This window comes from Aulonocara sp. 'chitande type north' Nkhata Bay, linkage group LG18, assembly GCF_057382095.1.
Source record: "Aulonocara sp. 'chitande type north' Nkhata Bay isolate Kocher_YH1m ecotype deep benthic linkage group LG18, A_spYH_male_GT1.1, whole genome shotgun sequence".
Classification (NCBI taxonomy): domain Eukaryota; kingdom Metazoa; phylum Chordata; class Actinopteri; order Cichliformes; family Cichlidae; genus Aulonocara; species Aulonocara sp. 'chitande type north' Nkhata Bay.
Window position 1 is genome coordinate 39,830,053 of NC_141361.1, and position 20,327 is coordinate 39,850,379.

The 20,327-nt window shown below is 41.1% G+C and overlaps 1 protein-coding gene across 1 annotated transcript; it reads left to right on the plus strand.

Annotated features, from left to right (window-relative positions):
• Positions 1-983: 983 nt before the first annotated feature.
• LOC147309185 (proenkephalin-A-like) lies at positions 984-5,493 on the plus strand. The gene is made up of 3 exons (XM_086272009.1): positions 984-1,287; positions 1,588-1,734; positions 4,485-5,493. Exons 2-3 carry the CDS (start codon positions 1,591-1,593, stop codon positions 5,079-5,081), a joined length of 741 nt encoding a protein of 246 aa, XP_086128135.1. The 5' UTR covers positions 984-1,287; positions 1,588-1,590; the 3' UTR covers positions 5,082-5,493.
• Positions 5,494-20,327: the final 14,834 nt, after the last annotated feature.

Genomic DNA, 20,327 nt, shown 5'->3' on the forward strand with positions numbered 1-20,327 from the left:
CGAGCACCCTTAGAAAGTAGAGTCTGCTCATTCCCTTCTTTTATAGAGCACTGCTGGTCCCCCAGTCCAGTCTGTCATTCAGGTGAATGCCCAAGAACCAGCAGCTGTCCAGTTTCCACCTCCTCACCCATGATGTTGATGGGCCTAGTCACATTTGTTTTTCCTTCTGAAGTCAACCACCATGTCTTTTGTCTTGCTGATATTCAGAAAGAGGTGATTTCTTCGAGACCACTCCACAAGTTCCTCGCCAGCTTCTTGTACTTGGAAATTGTGTGTTAATAAAATTGGATGAATGTTTATCATTTGCACTGCAGTTTCCCATAAGGAAGCAATATGCAAATGTTGTGTGCATTCACACATGTGCACACACACAGACACAACACGCAGTTGATGCCGGGATATCTTTATTGAGCCTGTTGTTCTGAACAAATAAGTGCTGGAACAGTGAAGTGCCTTGGTAATGTTAGCAGAACGCCTTTTTTAATTAAAAAACGTCCTGCATGAAGCAATGATAACAGCTATCTGTGTGAAGGAGATTAAGTGGGAAATGGGGATTGTGTAACAGACTAGGTCACTTTGTTCACTGTCTGTTTTAGTATATGAATATTACAAAACTTTTCATGAATTATCCAGAATTATGTAGTAAAGTGGTGAAAAATCGTTATGTGTTGTTTGATGTGTACAGTGTTATTTAAATTAACCCTCCCGTACTTTATATTGAACTAAATAACTGAATTATTCCATTTGAATGTCATGTACCTGTAGAAAAAACAAATAGAGCAACAAACTGAGACTATTCTACGCATTTATTTGTGCCAGCACTGCACCTCCAAATCTGACTGAGTGGCGATCGTTATGGAGGGTGGGGTTCAGGTCGTGCCAAACGCCTCTTACGTTTTCTGTCTTATTATACAGTGACGTCGTTGCCACCAACTACTTTAACACCCCGCAGCGCATCCGGACACAGCACTGCACCCAGCTCTTTAAATTGATGATAGTAATGGTATTTGTTTTTCTCGCTAAAAGGCGACACACTGCACTTCTGTCATTGTCAGCAGACGGAAGATACAGCGCCGATTAGAGGAGCGACCAAGCAGTGTGTATGTCTTTTGTTGATTGGCTGAACCGTGGCCACTCTTCCCACAGCCTGCCGCTCACGGAGCTGCGCGCAGATATATTGAGTGCACAGACTTGAGCCAGTCCAGTTTCACAGCCCGCCGCTACTCCCAAGGGCACAGGACGAGGAAATCTCCGAGCGGCTTTATTTTCTGTTAAAGTAAAGCAGAGGTAAGATAGCGAATACTTTTTTTAAAGTGATGCACCGGTGCTTATACTACCCACTATATCTACAGCTAGTAATAAATCATAGAGAATAAGGCACATCACCTGAAGGCGCACTCCCTTTGCCACATTTTTTTAAAATATTTTTTAATTGTCACTGCTCATAAAAGGTGGCATTATAAATTGCTACTAGTTCGTTACAACCAGTAGTATCAGTCGTGTACTTGGTACTCAGTTGAACATTTGTCTGAAAATGATTAATTTTAAAATTAATTTTTTCCTCTCTCCCCTCATTTCCGTACTTAGACCATGGCTTCCCTCGCATACAGCAGTTGCATGTGGATGATGGTTCTGGGCGTTTGTGTGTCACTTGTGGTTGGAACAGACTGCGGGAAGGAGTGTGCACTTTGCGTATACCATCTGCTGGGACAACAGTCTGGTTTCTCATCAATGGTAATGTCACTATATATTGTTTTGTTTATATTTCTTAAAAAGAGACAAATGAATAATTCATGAATTGTAATCAGTAAGTTGACAGTGGCACTGTGCCGTCTGTCCACGGTCAGTCGGATTGTACTTTTTATACAAGCCATTAGTCAGTTTTTCTTCTCCCCTGAAAGCAGTTCATTTTGTCATAGTTCATAAAAAACATGTAAAGTGACATTTACAGTGTTCAGCGAACACATTACGACACAACTTCTTGCCTTTGCTATTCTTTTGTACTTTATTCTTTTCTGTTCAGTTTTCTATGCCGTTTTTTTCTTTACTAACTACATTTCCGCCTGTTTTCCGTTTTTATTTCCCTTCTAGTTTCCATAGCTTTCCTTTTCACATTTGTAGACTCAGTTATACCAAATTAGACAACAGTCGTAACTGTAATCTCTGTGGGATTTCAACCCATGCCATTTTTTCTGTATATTATGTTATTCTCGCTCCTTGATTTGATTTAGTCTTTTCCTCTTTTCACGCCTCCCTTTTCCCTTTCAAATGCCACTTGCAAGATCTGTTGATGGCTATAATATTGATCTGGCATTCGAGTTCTTCAAACTGCAAATGCATTTTATCGTTTCCCTGCCTTTTCTTTCCATTTAAGACCTCGCACTCTTCGTGTTTTATATTTGTCTAATATTTGTATATATATTTGTATATTTGTTTTAGGTTTTTCTCAAAACTGAAATAATTCAGACGCTGATGTTTCAATCACTTTGAGTATGCAGCATATGCAGTTACAGGTTTCAGCCTTGCGTGCTTCATGTTGAGACACAGACAAGTTAAAATATTGACCAGAGAAATAAAAACTCTATGTTTGGAACATATATTTTGCATTGTTTCATATTCTAAGAAGACTACTCCATATCATATTTTACATGTGAAAGAATTTCAAATCATTTAATTAATTATCAGTGCATTTAGTATATTTAAATTACTTCTTACTTACTTCATTCTCTGAATGTTATTGGTATCTATTGAGATCTGAATTGCAGAACCTTACATTTTGAAGAGGCACTTACACTGTTTTTATATTATAACAAATGTATGTGTGCATATATATACATATAATGTACATTATTGTCTTTAGAGGAAAATGGATAAATATGTATTAGGTGCTAATATATTCTAATATATTCCCAGTTCAATTTTCAGTCTTCAAAAGCAAACAGCACTGAAAACTAACCGAGGCACAAATTCTCCCTACATGCTATCGAACATTTTTTTCGAGTCAACATATTTGTGATGACTCTACGAAGTGAAATCCAATCATACCAAGAGGTTACGTGCAGATTATCCTCACAGTGTGCAGCTCAAGGGCCCAGCAGTTGCATTTATTATGACTATGTTCCTTCGCTTGGAGTTAAATGAATTCATAACTTAAGCAGGTTTATATTAGATGTATCTGCTACACTCATGACAGGTGAGGAACAGATGAGACGTCTTGTGGAAAATGTATTGTCAGTAGTTAAAGCAATCGCTAAGACCGTGGACCCGTTGTAATGTGTTCTTGTTGATTGTTTCTCTGCACTGTTGAGTTTATGCCTTTGCTGTCTTATCGTGACACAGTTTGTGTCTTTGTGTGTCTGTTTGTGTCAGCCTCTCTTCAGGTTCAGTAACATTTCATTAGGTAACAGTGTCATGGTTTAATGAAGAGGGGAAATAAAACAACAGTAACAGCAGAATAAACCATTAAGGGAAGACTGAAAATCATTCATTCTTATATTATTATCATTTGTCTGTGACAAAAAAGTAAAACAATATGAAATTCTTTTCTATTTCAATTCTTCCAAACAAGCACAAACTGAATTAGAAATAGAGAAACTGTTACATTTAGTGATCACAGTCTTATCACATATAATATATAACATGTGCAACAAGCTCAGGCTCTAGCTTTCATTCAGAAAATAAACTGTTGCTATATATTGCCAAGAAATTGTTCGGTAACCTGTCTTCTTACCAGCAACTTTGCTCAGGGGTCAGATTGCCACTAACACTCAGATTATTCAACATGTGTCCAGCATGTCCTCAGAGCTTTATGTGCTGCCCTGAGCAGATGTTGCTGTTACAAAATCTTGGACTTCAGGTGGAATTTGGTGTGGATATTGCATGCTGTTGTTCTCTTAAAATTTACTTTTGTTTCTTTTCTTTTTAGAAATTTTAATTGCTTATGCTGCCCTCTTGACCAGGACAAGAACTTAATGGGAATCTTGTGGCTAAAAACAGGACAAATAAATAAAAAATAACAAGAAAAGAAAAATCTTGGAACAGATCTAAAAGTCAATAATGGGTCTTATTATACCTCACCTTTTAAAAATACACTTTCCATAAATACTTTTCTGATGTCTAGAAGTTGTCGTGGTACTTTACAAAATGAAAATGTATCATTGTCACTTATGTTATTAAAAAGGACAGAAAAAGAGCTGTGTAAGAGGTATTAGCTTTATGAGTAGTATAGAGCCTTCATATAACTTCTGATTATAAAGGAAGACAGAAACATTTGAACAGTTGTTCATCATTATTGATAGTTTATTGATGTTTTTGAAGAAAGATGGTTCAGCATGGACTTCTAAATGAAGCAGTCATTTATAGTGTCCAGCTCAAGCTGAAAACTGATTCAAATGAATACTGAACTGGATAAAACAGCGAGTTGTACTTGGAAGCTATTGCATTTATGAAAGACTTGATAGCAATTTTGATTTTTTTTTTTTCAGACATGCTCTCCTCAGTGTGATGGTGGGTTGGACAGCCAGAAGCTGCGCCTGTGCCAGGACTTACTGCTGGAAGAGGAAGGCCGTATTCCAATGGATGCTTACCCCAATGCACAGGGGGCGCAGGAAGCAGAAGGAACCCTGAACACTGATGATGAGTTTGCAAGATCACCAGAACAACAAATGTCCAAGAAGTATGGTGGATTCATGAAACGCTATGGTGGCTTCATGTCTCGCCGCTCATCCTCTACAGAGGGCTCACTAGAGGAAACCAGAAACCAGAATGATGAAGAAAACCTCCACCTGGACATCCTAAAGTTCCTTAATACAGAAATTGGGCGTAGCAATAAGGGGGTAGATCAGGGAGGTGAGGTAGTAAAGAGGTATGGAGGTTTCATGCGTCGGGCTGAAGGGGAGGTTGCGCAGGGTGACCTGCTAGAGGCAGTGTTAGGCCGAGGCCTCAAGAAACGCTATGGAGGGTTCATGAGGCGTGTGGGTAGGCCTGAGTGGCTGGTGGACAGCAAGAATGAAGGGGAGATGAAACGAGCTTCGGAGAACGGTGGTGAGCTACAGAAGAGATACGGTGGCTTCATGGACTAGGAGAGTTATGACACCCCAGTCCCTCATCCGTCCAACCTTATCAAGTAATTACCTTGTTATCAGAACTTTTTTGGTGTTCGTGTAAGTTGCCTGCCCACCTATACTAAATTAAATTTCATCTTCTTTTGCATAATGTGCTGATCTTTGGTTTGACTGGTCCATGTAATGATATAAAGAAAAAATATGAACATGCACTGTTCAAATGTACACAAGCTGTTATTCGGTGTTTATGTTTTTCATGACAATATTATTTATTAAAAGAATATGTTAATCAACATGTGTGTGTTCACATTATAATTTCACAAACTCTGACATGTTTGAGTTTATGTGTTTGCAGGCTCAGAAAAGAAATCAAGTGCTCTCATTTAAATATGCAAATATGTGCTGCACATCAATAAAGACAAACAACTTATGACTGGCTGCTATTGTAGTTTCTATAATAGTGATACTGTAATAAAAATAAAATATAAACGCTACAAATTATATAAAAAATGACTAAGGGTATATAAAGAGTTGTACACATGTGTTTTAATCGTTTTTTTATATAAATCAAAATTTAAAAGCAAGAATAGCTTATATTGCCTGTGGGTTTACCTTTCAGTATACACTGGACTTCAACACACTGAACAAATAAATCCAATTTCTACACTGTTTTCAAAAAAGGTAAACGCGATAGTTGTCAAACCTTAATCCAGTCACAAACCACAGAGCAAGTGTCAGGACATTAAAATCTGAGTGGGTGGTGGAAAGTGTAGTTCTTATAGACGAATGGGATACATTTGAATCATATCTGTTATTAACCTCTGTCTCTCTTCCACAGCATGTCTTTATCCTGTCTTCCTTCTCTCACCCCATCCAGTCGCAGCAGATGGCCCCGCCCCTCCCTGAGCCTGGTTCTGCCGGAGGTTTCTTCCTGTTAAAAGGGAGTTTTTCCTTCCCACTGTCGCCAAAGTGCTTGCTCATAGGGGGTCACATTGTTGGGTTTTTCTCTGTATCTATGAAGCGCCACTGTAAGTCGCCTCAAGGCGACTTACAGTGGCAAAAAAGTATTTAGTCAGCCACCGATTGTGCAAGTTCCCCCACCTAAAATGATGACAGAGGTCAGTAATTTGCACCAGAGGTACACTTCAACTGTGAGAGACAGAATGTGAAAAAAAAATCCATGAATCCACATGGTAGGATTTGTAAAGAATTTATTGGTAAATCAGGGTGGAAAATAAGTATTTGGTCAATAACAAAAATACAACTCAATACTTTGTAACATAACCTTTGTTGGCAATAACAGAGGTCAAACGTTTACTATAGGTCTTTACCAGGTTTGCACACACAGTAGCTGGTATTTTGGCCCATTCCTCCATGCAGATCTTCTCGAGAGCAGTGATGTTTTGGGGCTGTCGCCGAGCAACACGGACTTTCAACTCCCGCCACAGATTTTCTATGGGGTTGAGGTCTGGAGACTGGCTAGGCCACTCCAGGACTTTCAAATGCTTCTTACGGAGCCACTCCTTTGTTGCCCGGGCGGTGTGTTTTGGATCATTGTCATGTTGGAAGACCCAGCCTCGTTTCATCTTCAAAGTTCTCACTGATGGAAGGAGGTTTTGGCTCAAAATCTCACGATACATGGCCCCATTCATTCTGTCCTTAACACGGATCAGTCGTCCTGTCCCCTTGGCAGAAAAACAGCCCCATAGCATGATGTTTCCACCCCCATGCTTCACAGTAGGTATGGTGTTCTTGGGATGCAACTCAGTATTCTTCTTCCTCCAAACACGACGAGTTGAGTTTATACCAAAAAGTTCTACTTTGGTTTCATCTGACCACATGACATTCTCCCAATCCTCTGCTGTATCATCCATGTGCTCTCTGGCAAACTTCAGACGGGCCTGGACATGCACTGGCTTCAGCAGCGGAACACGTCTGGCACTGCGGGATTTGATTCCCTGCCGTTGTAGTGTGTTACTGATGGTGACCTTTGTTACTTTGGTCCCAGCTCTCTGCAGGTCATTCACCAGGTCCCCCCGTGTGGTTCTGGGATCTTTGCTCACCGTTCTCATGATCATTTTGACCCCACGGGATGAGATCTTGCGTGGAGCCCCAGATCGAGGGAGATTATCAGTGGTCTTGTATGTCTTCCATTTTCTGATGATTGCTCCCACAGTTGATTTTTTCACACCAAGCTGCTTGCCTATTGTAGATTCACTCTTCCCAGTCTGGTGCAGGTCTACAATACTTTTCCTGGTGTCCTTCGAAAGCTCTTTGGTCTTGGCCATGGCGGGGTTTGGAGTCTGACTGTTTGAGGCTGTGGACAGGTGTCTTTTATACAGATGATGAGTTCAAACAGGTGCCATTCATACAGGTAACGAGTGGGGGACAGAAAAGCTTCTTACAGAAGACGTTACAGGTCTGTGAGAGCCAGAGATTTTCCTTGTTTGAGGTGACCAAATACTTATTATCCACCCTGATTTACGAATAAATTCTTTACAAATCCTACCATGTGGATTCATGGATTTTTTTTTCACATTCTGTCTCTCACAGTTGAAGTGTACCTCTGGTGCAAATTACTGACCTCTGTCATCATTTTAAGTGGGGGAACTTGCACAATCGGTGGCTGACTAAATACTTTTTTGCCCCACTGTATGTTATGATTTGGCGCTATATAAATAAAATTGAATTGAATGTCTAAAACTAAAACTAAGAGCCAGGATTCAACCTCAGCCAGGCAGAAGGTGAATGAGTAGGCACCACTGGTGGTGGTGCCTGGTTTTAGAGGCTGTATATCTGAGTGTCATCAGTGTGAAAGTGGTTTTTAAAATATACACTCAAGTGTGCATTTTAATGCAATGAAAATGTTTTCATACACAATGAAAACAGCATTATATGCAGCTTGGAACCCTGAGGTATACCACAGGTCAAGGGGGTAGTGTTAGAAGACTCATTTCTGACAGAAAAGTAAATGCTGACAGAAGAAGAACTACTCAAATAAGACTTCTGATACACCAGTCAAGATATGAAAAAAAATGCAGTATTAAAATCCCGTGATCGAACGAGATATTGCTCAAATCGTGTGATTGCACAATTTGAGCAATATCTGAAGTAGGCGTTCAGACAGAGGTAGTTAGTGCTGGGTGAATCCCCCCACCAGTGGCTTAAATCAGTTTCTGTTAATGCATTGTGGTAATACATCTAGGATCAGAGACTTGGACACTTTGAGCGGATAGCCGGTCCAGACTTCTGTACAGAGGTAACTGGGATCTTAACAGTAGGCTGGCACCATCCGTGAGACTAAACACATATTTATAATTGTTAAACTTTCTGGATGCATGCTCAATCATCCAGGTAAGTAAATCCCCAAAAGTTGATTCTGTTCATCTGGACGTTTTCAGCGGGAGAAACGTTTCGTCACTCATCCAGGTGACTTCTTCAGTCTCAGCTGACTGCAGGTTTCAGGTCAGTTCCTTGATCATTAATATGCAAATTCTTCATTGATGACAACTGATCAACAACCACTGATCAATGTTCATGAGTCCCATTTACAGAGAGTTGGGGAATGGCTGCAATCACAGCATGTAAGATGGTGACAGTTGTACCCTTAGGCCCCCTCCTCGATTCAGAGATGCTCTTTCCCTTTTCACGTAAACGGCCTCCTTGACTCCGCCCTCAAACCAGCGTTCCTCCCTGTCCAGGATGTTACATCCTCATCATTGAAAGAGTGTTCACTGGCCTGTAGGTGTGAACAGACTGCAGAATCCTGGCCTGACGAGGTGGCTCTTCTGTGTTATTCCATCCACTTTGGTTGTTTGGTTTCCCCGATGTATAAATCAATGGTCATGAGAATTGACTTTAATTATGACCAAGGAACTGACCTCCCAGCCCATTGTTCCTTCACTGAGCTGGTTTCAGTCATTATGCAAATGTACTGTTTATAAGATTGAAACCTGCAGTCAGCTGAGACTGAAGACGTCACCTGGATGATGATGAAACGTTTCTCCCACTGAAAACGTCCAGATGAACAGAATCAATCTTTGGGGAGTTTTTAAACTTGTTTAAACAGATGAGAGAGAATAATGTGTCATTTATATGTACCAGGCTTGTCAACAGTATTAGTTAGGGCAGAACGTGAAGCTGGCTAAGAGTGATCCAATACAATTATGAAGGTAAGATACCTGGGTGGATCTTTATTGTACAATGTAGTATTAGTTCTGAGAAGTGAGATCTTACCAATTTTTAGAAAACTGTCACACTGGAGAGGTTATAAGATAACATACACATATAAGAATACCAAATACATAATGTACTTTGTAAATTTATTCACTGGTCATCCCCAGAATATATGCCAGTGGCCAGCCTCCCATGTCATGGCCCAGGGTCCCAGGGTTTATGTTATGGATGTTACGTTATGTGTATGTAGTACCATATCACCCTATTAGAGCACTTCGCTCTCACTCTGCAGGCCTACTTGTTGTTCCTAGAGTATTTAAAAGTAGAATGGGAGGCAGAGCCTTCAGTTTTCAGGCCCCTCTTCTGTGGAACCAGCTTCCAGTTTGGATTCAGGAGACAGACACTATCTCTACTTTCAAGATCAGGCTTCAAACTTTCCTTTTTGCTAAAGCATATAGTTAGGGCTGGACCAGGTGACCCTGGATCCTCCCTTAGTTATGCTGCAATAGATGTAGGCTGCTGGGGATTCCCATGATGCACTGGGTGTTTCTTCTTCACTCACTATGTGTTAACAGACCTCTCTGTATTGAATCATATCTGTTATTAACCTCTGTCTCTCTTCCACAGCATGTCTTTATCCTGTCTTCCTTCTCTCACCCCAACCAATCACAGCAGATGGCCCCGCCCCTCCCTGAGCCTGGTTCTGCCGGAGGTTTCTTCCTGTTAAAAGGGAGTTTTTCCTTCCCACTGTCGCCAAAGTGCTGCTCATAGGGGGTCATCTGATTGTTGGGTTTTTCTCTGTATCTATGAAGCGCCTTGAGGCGACTTTTGTTGTGATTTGGCGCTATATGAATAAAATTGAATTGAATTGAATTGAATTGTAAATCAGGCTAAAATTATATTCTAAGTAAATAAAGTTGCTTATGTTTGGTCTTCTTGTAATTGTGAGTTTTTATTAGATCATTTAGTTTGTGTTTAGTTTCTAGCTCTTTGCTTCTTACTGATGATAGTTCTCCCTCCCTCTGCGTCTCATCTTCTCTTGTGGTTTGTCAGTCCTGTCTCCCCAGTCGCTGTGTCAAGCTCACGTGTCTTGAGTGTGAGTTTCTGGGGGAAGGTGTCGGAAGGCCAAAGACACAGAACACCTGACCGACCTCCATCAGAGGACAGTCACAGGGAAAGTGTCCCGACTGCACTCCGATGTCCGTGCGGCACACAAAGAGGCCAAGTTACCACCAGGGGTAGCAGGACAGACTGGAGAAGAGTGACAGGTGGCGCTGGCATAAAAACCCTCCTGCTGATTTCCCCGAAATGAGGAGCAGAAGAGCTGCTGGAGAATCCACCTCGGAGGATGTTCTCCCAGACGAATGACTCGATCGAAGCTGATGTTTTTCACCGTGTCTTTCAAAAGCTCCAGGTGGGTTTGGATAACATTTTTAACAGTAGACAATGATTCACACCTTCCATTTGCTCACCTTCACCTCACACCTAGATTAAAACACTACCTGCAGCCCTCACCTCTGACCTCCTACCTGCACCAGGATCTGACGGTGTGTCCACCTCCTGCCTGAAAGTCTGTGCCGACCAACTGAGGCTACGTCCACACTAGCCCGGATAGGTTTGAAAACGGCATTTTCATCTGAAAACGCTCCGCGTACACACTAGCATTTTTAGTCGTTTTCACAGAGTTGTGCGTCCACATTGAAACGGCTAAAAGCGCTTACGTTCCAGTCCTGCACATGCGTGAAACGCAAGAAGATTCCACCTGCCTCATTTCTGTCTGCTGCTTATTTACTTTCTGGCTCTTTAAAACGTTGCAGCAAAATGTCGAGGAAAAGAGGAAAAGAAGGAACACGAGAAGCTGGAGAAATACCAAGGGCTCAGAGAAGAGCTCGAGAGGATGTGGAGGGTGAAGGTAACGGTGGTCCCCGTGGTAATCGGAGCACTAGGTGCGGTGACTCCCAAGCTAGGCGAGTGGCTCCAGCAGATCCCGGGAACAACATCGGAGATCTCTGTCCAGAAGAGCGCAGTCCTGGGAACAGCTAAGATACTGCGCAGGACCCTCAAGCTCCCAGGCCTCTGGTAGAGGACCCGAGCTTGAAGGATAAACCGCCCGCAGGGGCGTGCTGGGTGTATATATATATATATATATATATATATATATATATAAAAAAGAAAATATATATATACATGAACATAAATCCAGTAACTATGTATAAAATTGAAAGCATTAAAATTGAGATGTCAACATAATGTTTCACAACGGTACTTAAGAGAGAACTGAGAAAAATTCTGACTAATCTCAACAAAAACACAGATTAAAGGTTTTCTTGTCTAGAAGATGTGCGAATGGGCCTATCAGACTGTTAGATTCAACAAGTCACAGGGAGTTAGTGGCTGAACATCACAATAAAGCCAGGTGCTACTGAAGGTGCTTATGCCAGTGAGATTAAAGTGCATATTGAGTAAGCTATTAATTAGAGCTGTTTACTCACATATTCATTATGTGCTTTTGATGTAAGGATATCTTTTCAATGTAACCATTCGAAGGGGACCAATGAAGTAGTCATTTGATGGGTACTTCTCTGCCAGTTCATCATATGTTATCAGGGACATTTTGTCACTTGTACATGGTTGCAGTTCAAAGGCCCGGTAGTGCTCCCTAAACCAAGACGAAAACTTGCTGACAATGAAATTCATTGTACCCTGAACAACACATATTCTTATTATCTCTCCAAATCCAGGTAGCCCATCAGTAAAACCACAGATAACTATCATTCTATTTCTGTAGTTGATCCCTCTATAGTCTGCACTTTTAGTCATGTTTACTTCTGTCATGTCAGTATGCATCTGTTTGATAGGCAGAGAAATGTCATCTTTCAGAACCTCAAGAGGAACTCTTGATGCACTTGACACTTCAACTCCAGCTTTCTGTGGATGTAATGAGTGTAAGTGATAGGCAATCAGCAGTTGATGTTTCAATTCAATTCAATTTTATTTATATAGCGCCAAATCACAACAAAAGTCGCCTCAAGGCGCTTCATAGATACAGAGAAAACCCCAACAATCATATGACCCCCTATGAGCAGCACTTTGGCGACAGTGGGAAGGAAAAACTCCCTTTTAACAGGAAGAAACCTCCGACAGAACCAGGCTCAGGGAAGGGCGGGGCCATCTGCTGTGATTGGTTGGGGTGAAGAAAGATTAAAGACATGCTGTGGAAGAGAGACAGAGGGAAGATTTGCTTCACCATGTTTTCTAGTCTTTGTCTTAGAATGAAGTTGGTTTGGAAACATATTCAGCGATGCTTCATCTCCTGCTTTGCGTTTCTGTGGGTGCTCGGTGCTAGCAGTGTCCAAGCGTTTTGTTTTTTTCCCCCCTTTTCATCCCGCACCCCCCCTGCCATGGCAGGCCCCACACTTTGGGAAGGTCTGACCTAGGATGTGCCTATAATAAAACACTGCAGCCTCCCCCACCAACAGACTGGCTGGGGAGGGAGTCAGAAACAAAGGAATGTCTTTGATCATACAGTTTGAACCAAGACTTACAAATTTAAGTAACACAATGACAACATTTAACAATTTCAACCTATGTCAACAGTTTCCACCAAATTCAGTTAAGTTAGAAACACTTTACTTCAAATGAAAAAACTGACTTATGTGCAACCAACATAGCTGTATTAATTCAAACTATATCTAGTCATCTTAGCTTCAACTAAGAAGTCCTTGTTCAGCTACCTTATGGAGGGCCAGGAGTAACAAAATGAATTCATTCAATACGCCATTAAATTATTAATTAAATGTTTCATTAATTAATTAAAATGTGAATTAATTCATTAGATATTTCATTTCTTTTGTATTGAAAAACATAAACACTCACATCGCTGGTAGGTTAATTCAATGCCAGCTGTTTAATTCACAGCAGCTTCTGCAGTAACCATGGTAACCACAGACACTAAGCAGGTGGGTCGACGCAGGTCAGACTCTGGGAAGTACCCTTCATGTCTCTTTGAAAGTAAAAGTCAGTCGTTCATCAGCGTGCAGCTTCCAGCATGGTGCTGATGAAAAACTGCCAGATGGCTGCAAACCATCCGACACATTTAATGTTGAAACAGGACACACACTCTGTAATTGCTGACCTCATATTGTGTACAGAGACTGAGCCCATGTGTGACGTTTGTTTTTATGTCTAATCTAATCTAATCTAATTATATCTAATCTTTCACATGTGACGCCGTTGCTATCTCAGTTACACTGGCTTCCTATTGAATTCAGAGTCCATTTTAAGATCCTGGTTTTGACTTCTTTGCATGGACAAGCACCAGCTTACATCTCTGATCTTCTACAGGCCCATGTCCCAGCAGGTCCCTGAGATCATCTGATCAGGGCCTACTTGCTACACAACACACTAAGATAAGAACTAAGAGAGACAGAGCTTTTGCCACAGTGGCCCCCAGACTGTGGAACTCCCTCAAAAAAGCTTAAGATCTGTGGACTCAGTTGTCTCTTTTTAAAAAAAACAAGTCAAAACGCACCTTTTTACAATTGCTTTGGGTTCATTTTTGCCTGTTTTATGTTTTATATATCTTTTTTTGTTGTCCTATGTGCAGCACTTTGTAATTGTGTCTAGAAAGATGCTATATAAATAACATTTTACTTACTTACTAATCTTTGCTCTCAAACTTTTAAACAGCAGCAAGTCTGCAGCTGAGAGAATACAAACTCAAACAGTCGCAGCAGGTTTGAACGTTTCTGTTCCAAATCAGCTGGAAGTGCCACGATTTCACTCAGTCTTTTATTTGCAGCATGTTTTAAGTGTTTAAAACGGGGGAATGATGGAGGACTGCGTGTTAAATGAGCTAAAATCACTGCGCAAACACAGCATTGCATTGTCATGGGAACATGCGTGTATTAATTTGGTGATTTATTAAAAGTATAAATGTTATTATCATTTATTCTTATCTGCTGCTGAGTCTCTTACGCTGATGGAAATGCAGATAACACATCACAAACATCTGTTCAACCAACCACATTCATTCCACTCTGATCTGACAAACTGGAGCGTTCGTCTCTTTCACAGCAGTGTTGTGTTTGACTGCTGTATTTTTATGTTCTTTATATTGCAGACTCTCTCTGGAATAGTTGGCAGTAATAAGGATGATAAAAGAACATGGATATGACCTGTGAATTAGATTCATAGACGACTGTTAGATTAGTTTGATGCTGCCAGCGCTTTCATGTGACCGCGCTGGGAAATCTTGGGTGAACTTAGAGAGCCGATAACTTCGTGTGACCGTTTATCCTGGTCCCAGTGTTAGGGTCAGTGAATCCAGATAACAGAAAGATATCCTGGATATGCTGACCTCGCTCCGTGGTGTACAGGGCTCTGAGGGAGCAGCGGGCCTACCCATTTACCCTCATGATTAATATTTACAATAAAAATATTGGTTGAACATCCAGAAGTCTGTATGTGTTTCATCATGTCTAACAAGCCTGGCACAGTTAAACCTAACAGTTACTACGTGACGGAAACACCAAGCTCGAGCGTTTATAAGGCGAGCGGATCGATTACACGCTTTGCCGTGAGACTGGGCTGAACAGACATCTCCGAAATCATCGAAGCACTTTTGCAAAAAGGCTCTATCTTGACAAACTGAACAGATATCTGAAGATTCAATCACGAAAAAATATTAAAATTGTATTTGGTGACACACAAACAGGGCATTTCAAAGTACGGTTCACTTTCCACATGTCCTTGTTGGCTCTGAGAAACACCCACTAAAACAATGGCCACCAAGCCAAAGAAATGGCTTTAACTTTATCAGCATTGACTCCGCCCACCTTCTGTACATTGGGGTTCCTCCCAGTGGACAAGAGGGCCTGTTTCCTGCACCGGTGGGTCGGGTAACAGGTCCTAGCCATCGTCTGCGCCCATGCAGTGAACAATGGTTCAGAGTACCCGGCCCCTTTGGACTCCTTTGGTGGTTTTGCCTGAGTGCCATCAACCCGGGGATTAACTGAAGGCTTTTCATGGAGTTTTTAGGACATCCTGATAATAATGAATTATAATAGTTCAGCCTAGAAGTAATTAATGCATGAACTAGTTTTTTATAAACAGATCAGCAAGGGAGCTAAGTGACGGGAAAGGTAAGTGACTCATGTTGTAGGTGACGTCAGACACCGGAGATGTGGCGGAAAGAAAGTGAATGGTAGCTTAGAATTTTACAAACGTTCTTTCACGCTTCAAGTTTACCAAATATACTAATCAATATATTAATCAATTGTCATATAACTAACCACATCTGTTTAATCATCTCCAACACCCTGGAGGGAGAGTTTAGACGCTCTCCAAGATTTCATCGACCGGTGCTTCGATGGTATAGTTATGAAGAAGGCCGAGAGCGCATCTTCCCTGGTCAATGAGTCGCCGTCATCAAAAAGCTGTCGCCTGGCAGACTCCCCCGGCACACCATCGCCCGCTGGCAAAGACTTTGCTGGCATCCTGGAGTCAATCATAATTGAATCGAATAGAAATTAGATATTTCTAATTATAGAGATGTTGCACAAATGGAAGAACGCAGTCTTACATATTTTTTTAATATGTGCATTGAAGGACATGTCCTGGTCAAAAATGACTCCAAGGTTCCTCACAGTGTTACTGGAGGCCGAGGTAATGCCATCCAGAGTAAGAATCTGCTTAGATACCATATTTCTAAGCTTTTCAGGGCTGAGTACAATAACCTCATAGCAGTGAAAATGTATGCTATGTCTTCTGATGATACTGTCTAAGGCAGCGGTCCCTTTTTGTTGTATTTATCCGCGACACCTTAAAGGCCGGTCCATGAAAATATTGTCGGGCATAAACCGGTCCGTGGCGCAAAAAAGGTTGGGAACTGCTGATCTAAGGGAAGCATAACATCTGGTTTAGGGCCCGAATAGCCTGGGGGAAGAAACTCCTCCTCAATCTCTCTGTTTTGGCCTTAAGGGAGCGGAAGCACTTCCCAGACCTTAATTAATCCATAATTAACCTCAGTGTGTGAAGAGGACTCTCCATTTACATGCACAAATTGGAGTCTATTAGATAGATATGATACAAACCACTGCAGTGCAGTACCTGTAATACCTACAGCATGTTCTAATCGCTCTAATAGGATATTATGGTCGACAGTATCGAACGCTGCACTGAGGTCTAGCAGGACAAGCACAGAGATGAGTCCACTGTCAGAGGCCATAAGAAGATCATTTGTAACCTTCACTAAAGCTGTTTCTGTGCTGTGATGAGCTCTGAAACCTGACTGAAACTCTTCAAATAAACCTCTGCAGATGATCTGTTAGCTGTACATCGATGCTGAAGAGATTCAGTCATTTTTGTTATAATCCAATCACTCGATGTCCAGTTACATTCTATCATCTTCTCTCTATGTGACCTTACTTCAACATGATTTAAAACATAGTTTAAACATTAAAAACACTTGAATACATTTCTCCTTTTCTATGTTTTACAATTAATTCCATCACACATGAATATTAAATCACATATAAGTATATTTTCCTTCATGTTTCATTCAATTTATGCTTTTATACTTCGACTGGATTCATCATGAGCTCAGTCACACATGAATATCTATTTTAACACAATCTCTTTTGACTCCGTTATATAGAAATATGTTGTTTCCCTTTTTATTTTCTTTGATACTCGTGTTTGTCAGTCACAATAGACACAGTATAAATCATTTTATTAAATGATATATTCTCTGAGTGTTTCTTTACAGTTTCCTACTCAGGTAATCACTGTGAACTCCCTTTTATGGGAAACAGATGTCAGGGACGTCGTCATCGTCATAGAGCAGATGTTCCTCACTCACATCAGCTGTGGAGGCTGGATATCCCCTGTTTGAAGATAGCAGGACAGTAAATTCCTTCAGTACCATTAATGCTAAGGTTCATTTCCCCCTTCATAACAATGACAGAGTTCTTCAGAGCCTCTCTTCCAAGCTTTTTCTTTCTTAATGCATAAACATGTAAGCGTCTAAACCATCTGATCCAGAGATATTCGCTTTTCGCTTGTCTGGTCTTTTAAAACCTTGATTACTTCTTTTCTGAAGTGTTTTTAAAAAAACCAAAATAATCAAATCTCACACCCCTTCTCAATCTGACTCGATGGCTCTGAAAGACTGAATAGATTTGAGTGTTTTCATTCTTCATCCACCTGTTGACCAAGGATCTTTAATCTTCCTCCTAGAAGGAAATCTTATCCTGGCTTAATTCCAATTTCTATAGAGTTCTGCTTGCTCAGATCTCCAACATGGTCCTTTTGAAACAACCTCCATCTAAACAGTAGCCAGTCTGCCACAGGGACAACGTTCCCGTGCATTCCTGACGGTTCCTCGTTTTCTTCTAACTAGAATGAGGTCGGGTGATGCATCTTCTTGACTTTTCCCCTCTTTTTGTAAACTGGGCTCCATGTATTGTTTGACTTTCTGGGTCTTTCCAAATCTGCTGCGTTCGAATGAGAGCTGCTGCTGGTCACTAATTCTTCTGTGTGAACTTGGTATTTGCTTTAATTTTATGTGTAATATTGAGAGGACTCTGACATGTGACATACAGGGAGTGCAGAATTATTAGGCAAGTTGTATTTTTGAGGAATAATGTTATTATTGAACAACAACCATGTTCTCAATGAACCCAAAAAACTCATTAATATCAAAGCTGAATGTTTTTGGAAGTCGTTTTTAGTTTGTTTTTAGTTTTAGCTATTTTAGGGGGATATCTGTGTGTGCAGGTGACTATTACTGTGCATAATTATTAGGCAACTTAACAAAAAACAAATATATACCCATTTCAATTATTTATTTCTACCAGTGAAACCAATATAACATCTCCACATTCACAAATATACATTTCTGACATTCAAAAACAAAACAAAAACAAATCAGCGACCAATATAGCCACCTTTCTTTGCAAGGACACTCAAAAGCCTGCCATCCATGGATCCTGTCAGTGTTTTGATCTGTTCACCATCAACATTGCGTGCAGCAGCAACCACAGCCTCCCAGACACTGTTCAGAGAGGTGTACTGTTTTCCCTCCTTGTAAATCTCACATTTGATGATGGACCACAGGTTCTCAATGGGGTTCAGATCAGGTGAACAAGGTGGCCATGTCATTAGTTTTTCTTCTTTTATACCCTTTCTTGCCAGCCACGCTGTGGAGTACTTGGACGCGTGTGATGGAGCATTGTCCTGCATGAAAATCATGTTTTTCTTGAAGGATGCAGACTTCTTCCTGTACCACTGCTTGAAGAAGGTGTCTTCCAGAAACTGGCAGTAGGACTGGGAGTTGAGCTTGACTCCATCCTCAACCCGAAAAGGCCCCACAAGCTCATCTTTGATGATACCAGCCCAAACCAGTACTCCACCTCCACCTTGCTGGCGTCTGAGTCGGACTGGAGCTCTCTGCCCTTTACCAATCCAGCCACGGGCCCATCCATCTGGCCCATCAAGACTCACTCTCATTTCATCAGTCCATAAAACCTTAGAAAAACCAGTCTTGAGATATTTCTTGGCCCAGTCTTGACGTTTCAGCTTGTGTGTCTTGTTCAGTGGTGATCGTCTTTCAGCCTTTCTTACCTTGGCCATGTCTCTGAGTATTGCACACCTTGTGCTTTTGGGCACTCCAGTGATGTTGCAGCTCTGAAATATGGCCAAACTGGTGGCAAGTGGCATCTTGGCAGCTGCACGCTTGACTTTTCTCAGTTCATGGGCAGTTATTTTGCGCCTTGGTTTTTCCACACGCTTCTTGCGACCCTGTTGACTATTTTGAATGAAACGCTTGATTGTTTGATGATCACGCTTCAGAAGCTTTGCAATTTTGAGACTGCTGCATCCCTCTGCAAGATATCTCACTGTTTTTGACTTTTCTGAGCCTGTCAAGTCCTTCTTTTGACCCATTTTGCCAAAGGAAAGGACGTTGCCTAATAATTATGCACACCTGATATAGGGTGTTGATGTCATTAGACCACACCCCTTCTCATTACAGAGATGCACATCACCTAATATGCTTAATTGGTAGTAGGCTTTCGAGCCTATACAGCTTGGAGTAAGACAACATGCATGAAGAGGATGATGTGGACAAAATACTCATTTGCCTAATAATTCTGCACTCCCTGTATGACAAATTAATTTAAAACTATTTACATCCCCCAAAATGTATTGACCTATCCAGTTCCCACATGGGCTCTTCTGGGATCACTCCTTGTCCGAGGGTCCAAATCCCCTTTTCTTCAATCCCCACAGTTATGCAATTGTTCTTTTTTTCACACTTTGTTTTTCTAACTTTCCTAAACAAACAAAAACAAACAAACAAAATATCCTCAGCTTCATGATGAGTTTTTCTCTCCTGCTGGGAGAAGGATATACAACATTTGGATAACTGAACTTTGGATTTGTGTCGGTTCCCATAGATACTGACTGCAAAAACGACATCATCCCGTCAGCGTGTTTTTAGTGGCTGAGGCTATGCGCTGGGGATATTACTGCTGACACACTTCCAACAGAGCAGCTACCATAATAATAAAGATAAAAAATAGTTTTTAGCAGAAAAACAAACATCCAAAAAATATTTAGTTTCTTTTTAATTTTATTCAGTTAGCACCAAATCACAACAACCGTTGCCTCAAGGGCTTTATATTGTAAGGTAAAGATCCTAGAATAACACAAAGCAAACAGAGAATACCCCAACAATCAATATATTCATGACATGACAACAATCAGCAAACAATACAACCCCCCTTTGAAGCACTTTGATGACAAGGGGAAGTAAAAACACTATGTTAACAGAAAGAAGCTTCCAGCACAGCCAGGCTCAGGGAAAAAAAGGGATAAAGACACGTTGTGGAAGAGAGCAAGAGATTAATAATAACCAATACTGAAGTGGAGAGAGTTGTGCAAAACAAATAGTGAGTGGAAAACACTCAGTGCATCATGGAAAGCCCCCATGATGGGGCCTGATTATTTAAGACCTTGTATGTGAGGAGCAGGATTTTGAATCCTGGATTTAACAGGAAGCCAAAACAGGAGAAATCTGCTCTCTCT

Bases quoted from the DNA above. Each gene is read 5' to 3' on its own strand.
- LOC147309185 (XM_086272009.1), top strand. From the start codon at position 1,591: ATGGCTTCCCTCGCATACAGCAGTTGCATGTGGATGATGGTTCTGGGC. The intron at 1,735-4,484 runs GTAATGTCACTA...TTTTTTTTTCAG, and splicing joins AGTCTGGTTTCTCATCAATG to ACATGCTCTCCTCAGTGTGA.